Source organism: Lampetra planeri, unplaced genomic scaffold (assembly GCF_965212315.1).
Source record: "Lampetra planeri unplaced genomic scaffold, kcLamPlan1.2.h2 scaffold_2149, whole genome shotgun sequence".
Taxonomy (NCBI): domain Eukaryota; kingdom Metazoa; phylum Chordata; class Hyperoartia; order Petromyzontiformes; family Petromyzontidae; genus Lampetra; species Lampetra planeri.
The window spans coordinates 1-18,542 of record NW_027614914.1 but is presented as its reverse complement, the minus strand read 5'-3'; the positions used below and the strand labels follow the sequence as shown (position 1 = coordinate 18,542).

The 18,542-nt window shown below is 54.4% G+C and overlaps 1 protein-coding gene across 1 annotated transcript; it reads left to right on the top strand.

The window, feature by feature from the left end:
- The first annotated feature begins 6 nt into the window (after positions 1–6).
- On the top strand, positions 7–18,526 carry LOC144740436 (uncharacterized). The gene is made up of 5 exons (XM_078623289.1): positions 7–105; positions 535–903; positions 11,266–11,380; positions 13,374–13,445; positions 17,736–18,526. Exons 2-5 carry the CDS (start codon positions 587–589, stop codon positions 18,000–18,002), a joined length of 771 nt encoding a protein of 256 aa, XP_078479415.1. The 5' UTR covers positions 7–105; positions 535–586; the 3' UTR covers positions 18,003–18,526.
- The last annotated feature ends 16 nt before the right edge of the window (positions 18,527–18,542 follow it).

The window sequence follows — 18,542 nt, the reverse complement described above, 5'->3', positions numbered from 1 at the left end:
CACTGGGCCCCCCGCGGGGCCCCCCACTGCGGAGGCGTCTCGCTGTGGGGGGGCTTCCTCCCTGCTGCTGCTGCAGCAGCGATGGCAGGAGGCAGGGGCCGCCAGGTGGGGGGGGACACATGGGGGACATGTAGTGATAGTTGTGGTGGGGTGGTGTTGATGGTTGTGGTGGTTGTGTGGTGATGTTGATGTTGATGGTTGTGGTAGTTGTGGTTGCAGCGTGGGTAGCAAGCTGGCGGCGCTGGTCGGGTGACTACCTGTGCCAGGGCGTGATGGTTGTTGTGGTGGTTGTTGATGGTTGTTGTGGTTGTTGCAGTGTGGGTAGCGAGCTGGCAGCGCTGGTGGGTGACTACCTGTGCCAGGGCGTGATGGTTGTGGTGATGGTTGTGGTGGTTGTTGTTGTGGTTGTTGTTGTGGTTGTTGCAGCGTGGGTAGCGAGCTGGCGGTGCTGGTGGGTGACTACCTGTGCCAGGGCGTGATGGTTGTTGTGGTGGTTGTTGATGGTTGTGGTGGTTGTTGTTGTGGTTGTTGCAGCGTGGGTAGCGAGCTGGCGGCGCTGGTGGGTGACTACCTGTGCCAGGGCGTGATGGTTGTTGTGGTGGTTGTTGATGGTTGTGGTGGTTGTTGTTGTGGTTGTTGCAGCGTGGGTAGCGAGCTGGCGGCGCTGGTGGGTGACTACCTGTGCCAGGGCGTGATGGTTGTTGTGGTGGTTGTTGATGGTTGTGGTGGTTGTTGTTGTGGTTGTTGCAGCGTGGGTAGCGAGCTGGCGGCGCTGGTGGGTGACTACCTGTGCCAGGGCGTGCCGGGGGACACGGAGGTGGCGCGGGGCCCGGGGGGGGGGCCGGGGGGGGGCCTCCCCCACCTCACGGCGCTCTTCCTCAACGCCTCAAGACGCCTGCACAGGTGGGGTGGGGGTGGGGGGGGTGGGTGGGTGGGTGTGTGGGGGGTGGGGGGGGTGGGTGAGTGGGTGGGTGTGTGGGTGTGTGGGTGTGTGGGTGTGTGGGTGTGTGGGTGAGTGTGTGGGTGGGTGGGTGGGTGGATGTGCGGGTGGGTGAGTGTGCGGGTGTGTGTGCGGGTGTGTGGGCGGGTGAGTGTGCGGGTGTGTGGGCGGGTGAGTGTGCGGGGTGTGTGGGTGGGTGAGTGTGCAGGTGAGTGTGCGGGTGTGTGAGTGGGTGGGTGGGTGTGTGGGTGGGTGTGTGGGTGGGTGGGTGTGTGGGTTGCTGAGTGGGTGGGTGGGTGGGTGTGTGGGTGGGTGGGGTGTGTGAGTGTTGGTGGGTGGGGGTGTGTGTTGGTGAGTGGGTGGGTGTGTGTGTTGGTGTGTGGGTGGGTGTGTGGGTGGGTGTGTGGGTGGGTGTGTGGGTGGGTGAGTGTGTGTGTGGGTTAGTGTGTGGGTGAGTGTGTGGGTGAGTGTGCGGGTGAGTGTGCGGGTGAGTGGGTCAACAGCAGTGAACCAGGACTGGCCCTGCCCGAGGTCGACTCAGCCTTCAATGAGTAGCTGGTGTAGCGGTGTGTAGTAAACATCGCCACTGGGGAGACAAAGGCGGCCGGGTCGTGGTGCTGGTCACCCACCCCCTCGTGTGCCGTGCCGGCCTTCATCGCTGATACAGCACTTGCCCCGACAGCCTGCCCGAGACTCTCTGGGGGATCTTTGTCTTTATAGACATGCATTGAACGTTCACAGTTGCGTGGAGCACAGCACATGACAGCCAGATGGGTGGACCGCAGCAGCGGCTGCAGCAGCAGCAGTATCAGTGATGGCATCAGCAGTAGCAGTGATGGCATCAACAGTATCAGTGATGGCAGCAGCAGTGATGGCAGCAGCAGCGGAAGCAGCAGTGATGGCATCAGCAGCGGCAGCAGCAGCAGCAGCAGTGATGGCATCAGTAGCAGCAGCGGCAGTGATGGCATCAGCAGCAGCAGCAGTGATGGCATCAGCAGTAGCAGTGATGGCATCAGTAGCAGCAGCGGCAGTGATGGCATCAGCAGCAGCAGCAGTGATGGCATCGGCAGCAGCAGCAGCAGTGATGGCATCAGCAGCAGCAGTGATGGCATCAGTAGCAGCAGTAGCAGTGATGGCATCAGCAGCAGCAGTGATGGCATCAGCAGTGGCAGCAGCAGTAGCAGCGGCAGTGATGGCATCAGCAGCAGTAGCAGCAGGAGTGGCAGTGATGGCATCAGCAGCAGCAGCAGTGGCAGTGATGGCATCAGCAGCAGCAGCAGTAGCAGTGATGGCATCAGCAGTGATGGCATCAGCAGTGGCAGCAGCAGCAGTGGCAGTGATGGCATCAGCAGTAGCAGCAGTGATGGCATCAGCAGTGGCTGCAGCAGCAGCAGTGATGGCATCAGCAGCAGCAGCAGTGGCAGTGATGGCATCAGCAGCAGTGGCAGTGATGGCATCAGCAGCAGCAGTGGCAGTGATGGCATCATCAGCAGTGGCAGCAGCAGTGGCAGTGGTGGCAGCAGCAACAGCAGCAGGGTCGGGATGGAACCCACGACCTCCTGCACAGCAGGCGAGGTAGTCAACATCTCCTAGCCACTGTGGCGTACACTCGCTGGGCCGTGCGATGCCCTGTCGTAGCGCCGTGGTGGTGCCGGTGGTGGCGGTGGTTGTGGTTGCGGTAGCGATTGTGGTGGTGCCGGTGGTGGCGGTGATTGTGGTTGCGGTGGCGATTGTGGTGGTGCCGGTGGTGGCGGTGGTTGTGGTGGCGGTGGCGATTGTGGTGGTGCCGGTGGTGGCGGTGGGCTAATTGTATCGGTGGGGATGGTTCACGGTGAGAGAGACTAACGCCACACGTCAGTTTTGGCTTCCCCGCGTTCCGCCGTGGAGAAATACATTACTCAGCGAAAGTTTTGACCGTGGGGCTAAGAGATGCCCCCCCCCCCGGCCCCCCACTGAGCTGATGGATGAGATTCATTCGGACGCACGCACGGTGACAGACGCACACACACACGCACGGTAACAGACGCACACACACACGCACGGTGACAGACGCACCCACACACACACGGTGACAGACGCACGCACGGTGACAGACACACACACACACACACGGTGACAGACGCACACACACACACACGGTAACAGACACACACACACACGGTGACAGACGCACGCACACACACACGGTGACAGACGCACACACGCACGCACGGTGACAGACGCACACACACACGCACGGTGACAGACGCACGCACACACACATGGGGTGACAGACGCACACACGCACGCACGGTGACAGACGCACACACACACGGTGACAGACGCACACACGCACGCACGGTGACAGACGCACACACACACGCACGCGGCAACGCACAAAGACAAAGATGCCCTGTGTAGCCCTGACAGACTGTTGGGGCTAGTGCTGTTAGCAAGCACCTATGACACACACACACACACGCATGATGACAGACACACACACACGCATGATGACACACACACACACACTCATGATGACAAACACACACACTCATGATGACACACACACACACGCATGATGACACACACACACGCATGATGATGACACACACACACGGATGATGACACACACACACGCATGATGACACACACACACACATGATGATGACACACACACGCATGATGACACAGACACGGTCGCCGTGGTGGCTAGGAGATGTTAACTACCTCGCCTGGTATACAGGAGATCGTGGGTTCGATCCCGTCCCTGACGCCTGTAGCGCTGTAGTCTGCATGCGCTCTCTCTCTCTCCCCGTGGTCTCGTGGATTTTTCTCCGGGTCCTCCGGTTTCACCCTCCACTTTCGCATCCACCACCACCACCGCCACCACCACCACCGCATCCACCACCACCACCGCATCCACCACCACCGCCACCACCGCCACGCGTTTAGAGGCATTTGCCTGCCGCTGTCAATTTCCACGCGACGATGATGATGATCCACTTTGTTGAGCCATCATTTGTGGCCGGGCTGCTCCTACAATAAATAACTACAGAGCTGAGTGCAAGGCCGTTATTATAATAGATTTTGGGGGGGGGGGGACATCCCCAACCAATATTCAAATATGCTCAAAATGTCCCCCCCCCAATATATTGCTATAAAAATATGAGCAAGTAATAATGAATTTCGATTTAAAGCTTTCGTGACTGCAGGGATTCATCTTCTTGATTCTTTCGGTAAAGTCACGTAGAAGGGAAATAATAAAATAATAAAAATAAAACATTATAAAATATTAAATTTCGATTTGAAGCTTTCGTGACTGCAGGGATTCATCTTCTTGATTCTTTTGGTAAAGTCACGTAGAAGGGAAATAATAAAATAATAAAATTATATATAATAAAATAATTCTCACGACGTTTCGGCCACATGCTATGCTATGTAAATAAAAACAACAATATGCTAAACCTTGGCCACAATATCTGGACTCGTCTTCATATAAATCAATGCATAGATTTCTGTTCATACGATTGTGGTTATGGTTGGACTTTATTAATCCCTAATCTCAAACATTACATACAATGAAACAAGAAATGGAAAAAGAGTAAAAACGGAGCACTTTAATACAACACACTATTAGACATTATTGTAAAAAATAAATCAAAAGTCCATCCCATGTGTTAGGGAATTTTTTTCAATATTTTAGGCAGGAAATGGCAGGAAATCCGTTTTCAAATGTAGATTTTTTCTCTGGGTAGATTTGGTCCCCCCCAATGTTGACTCCATGGCTACGGCCTTGGCTGAGTGGGTCTTAGCCGGTGTCATGAAACATCGCTTGGTTTACACGCCAGACGCATTAGCCAGCAAATGAGACAGACAGACCCAACATCGACGGCCGCGTTTCACCACCAAGTGGCGGTGGTGACGTCACCACAGCGCCTGTGCCAGGCCAGGTGCACTCTGAGGCCACGTGAAGTGTCGAACGCCCGCTGGCAGGAGGTCACGGGGCAGACCCAGGTGGTGCCACGGGTCGACTGACTGAGATGGCCGGTAGATGCACCACCTCAGTGTATTTAATCCGCCCGGCGCTCCGCTCGTTGTTGTGAGCGTCGCTCCTCCGCCCTCCGTTGTTGTTGGAGGGCGACTGCCTCCAACTGCCCAGTAGCGTCCTTCACGAGCCTCCTCCACAGAGGTCGATCTTGACACCGCTGGTACCAGTTATCGGCAAGTCCACTCAGCTCCACGTCCTCCCGTACCACATCACTCCATCTCTTCTCTAGCCCGTGCCGCGCCCGTTTAGCCCCCATCTATCCGAGCGAAACAGAAGCTGCTTGGGCATGCGGTGGCTGGGCCATGCGGGGCTACGCCACCCAGACAGACAGACAGACGCACAGGCAAAGGCGCACACACAGTGGGGCGTGTGTGTGTGTCGTGGCTGGGATGTTGTTGTTCGCAGCGCACAGCTGCACTCTGTCCGGCAGTAGCAGCAGCAGCTGCAGGATCAGCACGCGACTTCCTGTGTGACACCCTCCTCCACAAAGACAAAGGTCCCGACCGTGTAGCCTCAAACAGACTGCGGGGCAAGTGCTGTTAGCGAGCACCTATGAGGGCCGGCACTGTGGCACACGAGGGGGTGGGTGGCCAGCACCACGCCCGGCCGCCTTTGTCTCCCCGGTGGCGATGTTTACTGCACACCGCATCCAGATACTCGTTTGAGGCTGAGTCAACCTAGGGCAGGCCCATTACCGGTTCAGATAATGTAATTAACTGTGGAACAAAAACACTTTTTGTCCCTGGGTAGTAAGTGTTATTTCCTAATTGCTTATGCCTCAAAAGTACAGAAAACGGCGATTATAATTATTCTCCACAAACTTTGCTTTTGTGACCAGGATGGTGATATTTTGATAACGAACATATTTGCAGTGAGACCACGTGGTGTGCATTTGTGTCATTGCTTCACGTAAAGTCCCAGTCACAAAAGCAACGTTTGTGGGGAATGATCGCCGTTTTATGCACTGTTGAGGCATAAGCAATTTAGAAATAACACTTACTACCCAGGAACACAAATTGTGTTGCACAGTGAATGATCGCTACTGTGGAGCATGTGCGGGAATTTAACTCGGGTGGCCGGGTTCGTAGCGCAGCGTGCTAACCGCTTCACCACCGCTCCCCAGACGCACGCACACGCGCACACACACGCACACGCGCACGCACATCCGCACGCACGCACACACACACACGCGCGCGCACGCACATCCGCACGCACACACACACACACGCACACACACACACACGCACACACACACACACGCACACACACACACACGCATTCCTATTGCGGTCACTCAATTCCCATTGCTCAGCACTCACCACACACTCCTCACCACTCATCACTCACTCCGCAAGACTCACCACTCAACACTCACCACTCAACTCACCGCTCACCACTCAACACTTACCGCTCAACTCACCACACACTGCTCACCACTCAACACTCACCGCTCAACTGACCACTAAACACTCAACACTAAACACTCACCACTCAACTCAACTCACCGCTCAACACTCACCGCTCAACACTCACCGCTCAACTCACCACTCAACACTCACCACTCAACACTCAACACTCACCACTAAACACTCACCACTCACCATTCAACACTCACCGCTCAGCACTCACAGCTGAACTCACCACTCAACACTCACCACTCAAGACTCACTTCTCAACACTCACCACTCGGCACTCACCACTCAACGTGACATAAAGACACGTAGAGATACATTCATACACATAGAGATACATTCATTCACATGGAGATACACAGAGACACTTAGAGATACATAGAGACACAGAGACACAGAGACAGAGACACACAGAGACACATAGAGACACACAGAGACACATAGAGACACATAGAGATACATAGAGATACATAGAGACACATAGAGATACACAGAGACACATAGAGACACATAGAGATACATAGAGATACATAGAGACACACAGAGACACACAGAGACACACAGAGACACACAGAGACACACAGAGACACACAGAGACACACAGAGACACATAGAGATACATAGAGATACATAGAGACACACAGAGACACATAGAGACACACAGAGACACACAGAGACACACAGAGACACACAGAGACACACAGAGACACACAGAGACACACAGAGACACACAGAGACACACAGAGACACACAGAGACACATAGAGACACATAGAGACACACAGAGACACACAGAGACACACAGAGACACACAGAGACACACAGAGACACATAGAGACACACAGAGACACATAGAGACACATAGAGACACATAGAGACACATAGAGACACACAGAGACACACAGAGACACACAGAGACACACAGAGACACACAGAGACACATAGAGACACACAGAGACACACAGAGACACATAGAGACACACAGAGACACACAGAGACACATAGAGACACATAGAGACACATAGAGACACACAGAGACACACAGAGACACATAGAGATACACAGAGACACACAGAGACACACAGAGACACACAGAGACACACAGAGACACACAGAGACACACAGAGACACATAGAGACACATAGAGACACATAGAGACACATAGAGACACATAGAGACACACAGAGACACACAGAGACACACAGAGACACATAGAGACACACAGAGACACACAGAGACACACAGAGACACACAGAGACACACAGAGACACACAGAGATACATAGAGACACATAGAGACACATAGAGACACACAGAGATACATAGAGATACATAGAGACACACAGAGATACATAGAGATACATAGAGACACATAGAGACACATAGAGACACACAGAGACACACAGAGACACACAGAGACACACAGAGACACACAGAGACACACAGAGACACATAGAGACACACAGAGACACACAGAGATACACAGAGACACACAGAGACACACAGAGACACACAGAGATACATAGAGACACATAGAGACACATAGAGACACACAGAGATACATAGAGATACATAGAGACACACAGAGATACATAGAGACACACAGAGACACACAGAGATACATAGAGACACATAGAGACACATAGAGACACACAGAGATACATAGAGATACATAGAGACACACAGAGATACATAGAGACACACAGAGATACATAGAGATACATAGAGATACACAGAGACACAGAGACACACAGAGACACACAGAGACACATAGAGACACACAGAGACACACAGAGACACACAGAGACACACAGAGATACATAGAGATACATAGAGACACACAGAGACACATAGAGATACATAGAGACACTTAGAGACACAGAGATACATAGAGATACATAGAGATACATAGAGATACATAGAGATACACAGAGACACAGAGACACACAGAGACACACAGAGACACATAGAGACACACAGAGACACACAGAGATACATAGAGACACACAGAGATACATAGAGATACATAGAGACACATAGAGATACACAGAGACACACAGAGACACATAGAGACACACAGAGACACACAGAGACACATAGAGATACATAGAGATACACAGAGACACACAGAGACACACAGAGACACATAGAGATACACAGAGACACACAGAGACACATAGAGACACACAGAGACACACAGAGACACACAGAGACACACAGAGACACACAGAGACACACAGAGATACAGAGATTAACAACAATGGCACCACTCCGTTGTTGTAGATGGTGGTGGTGGTGGTGGTGGCGGTGGTGGCGGTGGTGACGGTGGGGACGTTGGTGACGCTACGCAGAGATGGCACGGTGGTGATGGAGGCGGTGGTGATGCTAGGCAGAGATGGCATAGCGGTGGTGGTGGTGGTGGCGGTGGCGGTGGTGGTGGTCGTGGCTGTGGTGGTGGTGTCTACACGGGGTGGATCCCATGTATGTGGTTGTGTGTGTGTGTGGTTGTGTGTGTGGTTGTGCGTGTGTGTGGTTGTGTGTAGTTGTGTGTGTGTGTGTGTGGTTGTGTGTGTGTGTGTGTGGTTGTGTGTGTGTGGTTGTGTGTGTGTGTGGTTGTGTGTGCGTGTGTGTGCGTGTGTGTGCGGTTGTGTGTGCGTGTGTGTGCGGTTGTGTGTGTGTGTGTGTGTGGTTGTGTGTGTGGTTGTGTGTGTGGTTGTGTGTGTGTGTGTGATTGTGTGTAGTTGTGTGTGTGTGTGGTTGTGTGTGTGTGGTTGTGTGTGTGTGTGGTTGTGTGTGTGGTTGTGTGTGTGTGGTTGTGTGTGTGTGTGTGGTTGTGTGTGTGTGTGGTTGTGTGTGCGTGTGTGTGCGTGTGTGTGTGGTTGTGTGTGTGTGTGGTTGTGTGTGTATGGGTGTGTGTGTGTGTGTGGTTGTGTGTGTGGTTGTGCGTGTGTGTGATTGTGTGTGTGTGCGTGTGTGTGCGGTTGTGTGTGTGTGTGGTTGTGTGTGTATGGGTGTGTGTGTGTGTGTGGTTGTGTGTGTATGGGTGTGTGTGTGTGTGTGGTTGTGTGTGTGGTTGTGCGTGTGTGTGTGTGATTGTGTGTGTGTGTGCATTAGCGCGCTGCGCTACGAACCCCGGCGACGCGAGTTTGATTCCCGCTCACGGCCACAAACACCAGTGGCGATTATCCTAACCGGTCCGGGGCATCCCCTAGGTCGACTCGGCCTCAAATGAGTACCTGGTGCGGTGTGTAAACATCGCCACTGGGGAGACAAAGGCGGGCGGGCGTGGTGCTGGCCACCCACCCCCTCGTGTGCCAAGCCGACCTTCATAGGTGCTTACCAATGGCACTTTCCCCAACCATCTGTTATGGCTATATGGGGGATCTTTGTCTCTGTCTGTGTGTGTGCACATAGCCTGGCACAAGTGCTTGTGTGTAAATAGATCCATGGTGGCATTGTCTAAACGTCGTAAACGTGGACCGGAGTAGACCAGAGACTGCCGGGACATGCGAAACGCGGATCTCTACAATGGAAAGTCTTCGCCGGTTAGAAACATTCAGGCTGGCCTGCCTACGATCCATCCATGGGTTAACCTGCAGGCTGGATTGTGTGAGGAGCTCACAAGTCCTTGAAAAATCTGGACAAAGTCCCATTGGTGAGCTCCTCCGGCAGGCAAGGCTGCGTTGGCTGTGTCACGTAGCTCGCATGCCCAGCCACCGCATGCCTAAACAGCTTTTGTTCGGCCGGATCGAGGGGGCGAAAGGGCGCGGTACGGGCTAGAGAAGAGATGGAGTGATGTGGTACAGGAGGACGTGGAGCTGAGTGGACTTGCCGATGACTGGTACCAGCGGTGTCAAGATCGGCCTCTGTGGAGGAGGCTCGTGAAGGACGTTACTGGGCAGTTGGAGGCAGTCGCCCTCCAACAACAACGGAGGGCGGAGGAGCGACGCTCACAACAACGAGCGGAGTGCCGGGTGGCTAAAGCACAGCAAGTTGGCACAGTAGGGGGCAGAGGTGGTGCATCAGCCAGTCATCTCGGTCGTCTCAGTCAGTCGACCTGTGGCACCTGCTGGGTCTGTCCCGTGACCTGCCAGCGGGCGTTCGACACTTCACGTGGCCTCAACGTGCACATAGCCTGGCACAAGCGCCGTGGTGACGTCACTGCCACTTAGTGGCGAATGGCGGTTGTTGTTGTCTGTGTGTTTATGTGTGTGTGTGTGTATGTGTGTCTGTCTGTCTGTACGTGTGTGATGTGTGTGTCTGTCTGTGTGTGTGTGTGTGTCTGTCTGTGTGTGGTGTGTGTGTGTCTGTGTGGTGTGTGTCTGTGTGATGTCTGTGTGTGTGATGTCTATGTGTGTATGTGTGATGTGTGTGTGTGTGTCTGTGTGTGTCTGTATGTGTGTGATGTGTGTGTGTGTGATGTGTGTGTGTGTGTCTGTGTGTGTGTGTCTGTGTGTGTGTCTGTGTGTGTGTGTCTGTGTGTGTGTATGCGATGTCTATGTGTGTCTGTGTGTGTGTGTCTGTGTGTGTGTGTGCGATGGCTGTGTGTGTCTGTGTGTGTGTCTGTGTGTGTGTCTGTGATGTGTGTCTGTGTGTGTGTGTGTCTGTGTGTGTGTGTCTGTATGTGTGTGATGTGTGTCTGTCTGTCTGTACGTGTGTGATGTGTGTGTGTCTGTATGTATGTATGTGTGTGTCTATGTCTGTCTGTGTGTGTGTGTCTGTGTGTGTGTGTGTCTGTGTGTCTGTGTGTGTGTGTGTCTGTGTGTGTGTGTGTGTGTCTGTGTGTGTGTGTGTCTGTGTGTGTGTGTGTCTGTGTGTGTGTGTCTGTGTGTGTGTGTGTGTGTGTGTCTGTGTGTGTGTGTGTGTCTGTGTGTGTGTGTGTGTGCAGTGAGCTGAACTCGTTGCTGCAGGGCCTGGAGGCGCTGGGGCGGCTGTTTGAGCCGCCGCCCGGCACCCCGCTGGGGAGGGCGGCGAAGAGGGGCAGCCCCCCTCCCAGTGCACAGGCACGCACACACATGCACACACACACGCACACACACGTACACACACGTACACACACACGTACACACGCGTACACACACACACGCACACACACGTACACACACGTACACACACACGTACACACGCGTACACACACACACGCACACACACGTACACACGCGTACACACACACGTACACACACGCACGCACACACACACACACACGTACACACACGCACGCACACACACACGTATACACGCACGCACACGCATGTACGCACGTACACACGCTCGTACACACTCACGTACTCACGCACGTACACATGCACGCACACGCATGCACGCACGTACACACGCACGTACACATGCACGCACACGCATGCACGCTCGTACACACTCACGTACACACGCACGCACGTACTCACGCACGTATACACGTACTCACGCACGTACAAACACGCACACACGTACTCACGCACGTACAAACACGCACACACGTACTCACGCACGTACAAACACGCACACACGTACTCACGCACGTACAAACACGCACACACGTACACGCACGTACAAACACGCACACACGTACACGCACGTCCAAACACGCACGTACGTACACGCACGTCCAAACACGCACACACGTACACGCACGTACAAACACGCACACACGTACACGCACGTACAAACACGCACACACGTACACGCACGTACAAACACGCACACACGTACACGCACGTCCAAACACGCACACACGTACACGCACGTCCAAACACGCACACACGTACACGCACGTCCAAACACGCACACACGTACACGCACGTCCAAACACGCACACACGTACACGCACGTACAAACACGCACACACGTACACGCACGTACAAACACGCACACACGTACACGCACGTCCAAACACGCACACACGTACACGCACGTCCAAACACGCACACACGTACACGCACGTACAAACACGCACACATGTACACGCACGTCCAAACACGCACACACGTACACGCACGTCCAAACACGCACACACGTACACGCACGTCCAAACACGCACACACGTACACGCACGTACGTACACGCACGTACGTACACGCACGTACAAACACGCACACACGTACACGCACGTACGTACACGCACGTACAAACACGCACACACGTACACGCACGTACAAACACGCACACACGTACACGCACGTACGTACACGCACGTACAAACACGCACACACGTACACGCACGTACAAACACGCACGTACGTACACGCACGTACAAACACGCACACACGTACACGCACGTACAAACACGCACACACGTACACGCACGTACGTACACGCACGTACAAACACGCACACACGTACACGCACGTACAAACACGCACGTACGTACACGCACGTACAAACACGCACACGTACACGCACGTACAAACACGCACACACGTACACGCACGTCCACGCGCGGTACAGACGCACCAGCCCTGCGTGCTCTCTTGTCCTTGTATCCTCACGTCCACGCCGCGTGGCTCACACATGTCTCCCCGTGTCTTCCCGTGTCTCCCGGTGTCTCCCGGCTCTCCCCGTGTCTCCCCGTGTCTTTCCGTGTCTCCCGGCTCTCCCCGTGTCTCCCCGTGTCTCCCGGTGTCTCCCCGTGTCTCCCCGTCTCTCCCCATGTCCCTGTCTCTCCTCGTGTCTCCCCGTGTCTCCCCGTCTCTCCCCATGCCCCTGTCTCTCCTCGTGTCTCCCCGTGTCTCCCCGTGTCTCCCCATGCCCCTGTCTCTCCCCGTGTCTCCCCGTGTCTCCCCGTGTCTCCCCATGCCCCTGTCTCTTCCCGTGTCTCCCCGTGTCTCCCCGTCTCTCCCCATGCCCTTGTCTCTCCTCGTGTCTCCCCGTGTCTCCCCGTGTCTCCCCATGCCTCTGTCTCTCCCCGTCTCTCCCCGTCTCTCCCCGTGTCTCCCCGTGTCTCCCCATGCCCTTGTCTCTCCCCGTGTCTCCCCGTGCCGTTGTCTCTCCGTGTCCCAGGAGGGTGACTTGGAGCTGCTGCTGCTGAAGCTCGCCTCTCTGCGCGACGTTTTCTCCGGCACCGAGAAGAAGGTGGCCAAGTCGCGCACATATGCGCGCACACACACACGCACACACACATGCACGCGCACACACAACAACAACAACAACCGCCATTCGCCACTAAGTGGCGGTGACGTCACCACGACGCTTGTGCCAGGCCATGTGCACCTTGAGGCCACGTGAAGTGTCGAACGCCCGCTGGCAGGAGGTCACGGGGCAGACCCAGGTGCCACGGGTCGACTGACCGAGATGACCGAGATGACTGGCTGATGCACCACCTGTGCCCCCTACTGTACCAACTTGCTGTGCTTTAGCCACCCGGCGCTCCGCTCGTTGTTGTGAGCGTCGCTCCTCCGCCCTCCGTTGTTGTTGGAGGGCGACTGCCTCCAACTGCCCAGTAGCGTCCTTCACGAGCCTCCTCCACTGAGGCCGATCTTGACACCGCTGGTACCAGTCATCGGCAAGTCCACTCAGCTCCACGTCCTCCTGTACCACATCACTCCATCTCTTCTCTAGCCCGTGCCGCGCCCGTTTAGCCCCCTCGATCTGGCCGAACAAAAGCTGTTTAGGCATGCGGTTGCTGGGCATGCGGGCTACATGACCCAGCCAACGCAGCCTTGCCTGCCGGAGGAGCTCACTGATGGGACTTTGCCCAGATCTTTCAAGGACTTGTGAGCTCCTCACACAATCCAGCCTGGTTAAACCCAGGATGGATCGTAGGCAGGCCAGCCTAAATGTTTCCAACCGGCGAAGATGCTCCACTAGGGGGGTCCACGTTTCGCAAGCGTAGAGAAGGGAGGGAATGACCGTGGCCGAGAAGACCTGAAGCTTCGTGCGGAGCGACAGACCAGGTAGCTTCCACACAGCGCTACGCAACCGATGAAAAGATATTGCCGCTCGACTGATTCGGAGTGAGACCTCTGCTGATAAACTGGAGCCGGTCATAAGCACACTGCCCAGGTATGGGAAACTCTCCACTCTCTCCACAACTGCCCCATCACCAATTGGGAGTTGTGGGGGTGGAGTGTCCGATGGTACAAAATACCCAGGCAGGTGCTTAGTTTTGGTGGGGCTGATGGTAAGGCCCCACCTCTTAGTGGCACGCTCCAGTCTCAGCAGCAGCGTCTCCAACTCCTCTTCTGAATGAGCAGCTATTACCAAATCATCGGCATACATAACGTGGTTGACCAATAGGGAGCCATCCCTTGATCGCACCCGGGCGTCGATCAGCCTCCCATTATATCTGTACCAAATGGAAATTCCCCCGGTACAGCTATTGAAGGCTTCACGAACTACGCAGTCGAAATAGATGTTAAATAATGTGGGAGCCAAAGGACATCCCTGTCGCACCCCAAGGTGTACAGGGAAAGGCTCCGACTCCCGGCCACGTAGTTTTACCCGGGCCCGCTCACCATCATGAAGGTCCTTAATGATCGTGAGCAGAGGGTCAGGGACTCCGAAAGCACGAAGAACAACCCAGAGCCCAGTCCTACTGATGGTATCATAGGCCTTGACCAGGTCAATAAAGCAGAGATGTAGGTCTTTTTGGAATTCCCTACACCTCTGCTGTAGCAGACGGACAGAAAATATGGCATCTGTGCAGGACCGCCCTTTCCTGAAACCGCATTGGGGCTCCGCAAGCCTCTCCTCAGCGTGCCTAGCAAGGCGATGTTGAATAATCCTTGCCAGGACCTTACCCGGCACACTGAGGAGTGAGATGCCCCTGTAGTTGTTACAGTCGGTACGGTCCCCCTTCTTAAAGAGGGGGACCACCAGGGCATCCTTCCAGTCCTGCGGAACCCGTCCAGTGGTCCAGACTGTTGTTATGATGTCATATAGGGCAGTCTGTGCACAAACGCCACCCTCCCTCAGCATTTCGCTTGGGAGATCATCTCTGCCCGGTGCCTTCCCTGGTCTCAGACTCCGGATCGCCCTCAGTACTTCCTCAACAGCTGGCACCTCAGCCAGCCACTCACAGGGGGTGACCTCTTCCAATATTTGAGGCACCGCAGCTTCAGCAGGGTTATCCCCACTTTGTGCCATGATGTTTTCCTGGCTGAGAGATTTTCCCTCCCCCAGGACCTCACAGAAATGCTCAGCAAATCTGCAAACCTGTTCCTGGGGGTCGGAGATTGGATCACCGTTTTTTCCTCTAATGATAGTAATAGGTGTGGCACACACACACCCACGCACACACGCGCACACACACACATGCACACACATGCGCACACGCGCACACACGCACGCACATGCACTCACACACATGCACTCACACACACACACTCACGCACTCACTTACGTGCTCTCACTCACTCGAACACTCACACGCGCACTCACACGCGCACTCACGCACTCGCACACTCACTCACGCACTCGCACACTCACTCGCACACTCACTCACGCACTCACACACTCACACGCGCACTCACACACGCACTCACACACTCACACGCGCACTCACACACTCACTCACGCACTCACACACTCACTCGCACACTCACTCACGCACTCGCACACTCACTCGCACACTCACTCACGCACTCACACACTCACACGCGCACTCACACACGCACTCACACGCACGCACAGCGGCCACCACTCGCACGTACGCGTGATATGTGTGTCTGTGTTTGATGTGTGCGTGTGATGTGTTTGCGTGTGTCCGTGTGCGTGTGAAGTGTGTCTGTGTTTGATGTGTGTATGTGTTCATTGTGTGTGTGTGTATCTGTGCCAGGTGTTGATGTGTGATGTGTCTGCCTGTGTGTGTGTGTTTGTCTGTGGTGCTTGCTGACAGCATTTGGCCCAACAGTCGTTCAGGCGATATGGAGGATTTTTGTCTTTGTGTGTCTCTGTGCGCGTGTGTGATGTTTCTGTGTGTATATCTGTGTGATGTGTCTGTGTGATATGGCTGTGTGTGTATGATGTGTCTGTCTTTGTTTTAGATGCGTGTGTCCGTCTGTGTTTGTGTCTGTGTGTGTGATGTGACTGTGTGTGTGTGTCTGTGTGTGTGTTTGTCTGTGTGTGTGTCTATGTGTGTGTGATGTGTGTGTGTGATGTGTGTGTGTGATGTGGCTGGGTGTTTGTGTATCAGGTTTTGATGTGTGAAGTGTGACCCCTCTAACGGAACATCTGCGCCGGTTAGAAACATTCAGGTTGGCCTGCCTATGATCCATCCTGGGTCTAACCTGGCTGGATTGTGTGAGGAGCTCACAAATCCTTGAAAGATCTGGACACATTCCAATCCGTGAGATCCTCCGGCAGGCAAGGCTGCGTTGGCTGGGTCATGTAGCCCGCATGCCCAGCCACCGCATGCCCAAGCAGCTTCTTCTAAACGGGCGCGGCACAGGCTAGAGAAGAGATGGAGTGATGTGGTACAGGAGGATGTGGAGCTGAGTGGACTTGCCGATGACTGGTACCAGCGGTGTCAAGATCGGCCTCGATGGAGGAGGCTCGTGAAGGACGCTACTGGGCAGTTGGAGGCAGTCGCCCTCCAGCAATGAAGGAGGGCGGAGGAGCGGCGCTCACAACAATGAGCGAAGCGGCTAAAATGCAGCAATTGGCACAATAGGGGGTACAGCTGGTGGTGCATCTACCAGTCATCTCAGTCAGCCAACCCATGATACTTGGGTCTGTCCCGAGACCTCCTGCCAACGGACGTTTGACACCTCACGTGGCCTCAACGTGCACATAGCCTGGCACAAGCGTCGTGGTGACGTCACCGCCACTTTGTGGCGAATGGTGGTTGTTATTGTTGTTGTGTCTGTGTGTGTTGATGTGTCTGTGTGTGTGTTGATGTGTATGTGTGTGTGTTGATGTGTGTGTGTGTTGATGTCTGTGTGTGTGTGTATGTTGATGTGTCTGTGTGTGTGTTGATGTCTGTATGTGTGTTGATGTGTATGTGTGTTGATGTCTGTGTGTGTGTTAATGTCTGTGTGTTGATGTGTCTGTGTGTGTGTTGATGTGTCTGTGTGTGTTGATGTCTGTGTGTGTGTTGATGTGTCTGTGTGTGTTGATGTGTCTGTGTGTGTGTTGATGTCTGTGTGTGTTGATGTCTGTGTGTGTGTTTATGTCTGTGTGTGTTGATGTGTGTATGTGTGTTGTCTGTGTTGATGTGTCTGTGTGTGTGTTGATGTGTCTGTGTGTGTTGATGTGTCTGTGTGTATTGATGTGTATGTGTGTTGGTGTCTGTGTGTGTATGTTGATGTCTGTGTGTGTGTTGATGTGTCTGTGTGTGTGTTGATGTGTGTGTGTGTATGTTGATGTCTGTATGTGTTGATGTCTGTGTGTGTGTGTGTGTGTTGACGTGTGTGTGTGTGTCAGGTGTTGAGGTACCTGCAGGACCCGGCTCCCCCTCCCCCGCTGGGCCCGGCTCCCGTCAAGACGGTGCGGCGCTTCCGGCTCATCCCCATTCAGACGTTTGAGGTACAACCCACAGCAACAACAACCACCACCACCACCACAACAACAATCGGCGTTCGCCACGAAGGGGCGGCGATGACACCACGGCGCTTGTGCCAGGCTAGGTGCATAAGGAAGTCACGTGACCAGGTGCCATGGGTTGACTGCTGTGCCAGGCTAGGTGCATGAGGAAGTCACGTGATCAGGTGCCGTGGGTTGACTGCTGTACCAGGCTAGGTGCATAAGGAAGTCACGTGACCAGGTGACGTGGGTTGCCTGCTGTGCCAGGCTAGGTGCATGAGGAAGTCACGTGACCAGGTGCCGTGGGTTGACTGCTGTGCCAGGCTAGGTGCATAAGGAAGTCACGTGACCAGGTGCTGTGGGTTGACTGCTGTGCCAGGCTAGGTGCATAAGGAAATCACGTGACCAGGTGCCGTGGGTTGACTGCTGTGCCAGGCTAGGTGCATAAGGAAGTCACGTGACCAGGTGCCGTGGGTTGACTGCTGTGCCAGGCTAGGTGCATAAGGAAGTCACGTGACCAGGTGCCGTGGGTGGACTGCTGTGCCAGGCTAGAGTGCATGAGGAAGTCACATGACCAGGTGCCGTGGGTGGACTGCTGTGCCAGGCTAGGTGCATGAGGAAGTCACGTGACCAGGTGCCGTGGGTTGACCTCTGTGCCAGGCTAGGTGCATAAGGAAGTCACATGACCAGGTGCCGTGGGTGGACTGC

Excerpts from the sequence above, each read along its gene's own strand:
- LOC144740436 (XM_078623289.1), top strand. The coding sequence starts at position 587 with ATGGTTGTTGTGGTGGTTGTTGATGGTTGTGGTGGTTGTTGTTGTGGT. Across the intron at positions 904-11,265 it reads GCCTCAAGACGCCTGCACAG|TGAGCTGAACTCGTTGCTGC; the intron begins GTGGGGTGGGGG and ends GTGTGTGTGCAG. Across the intron at positions 11,381-13,373 it reads GCCCCCCTCCCAGTGCACAG|GAGGGTGACTTGGAGCTGCT; the intron begins GCACGCACACAC and ends TCCGTGTCCCAG.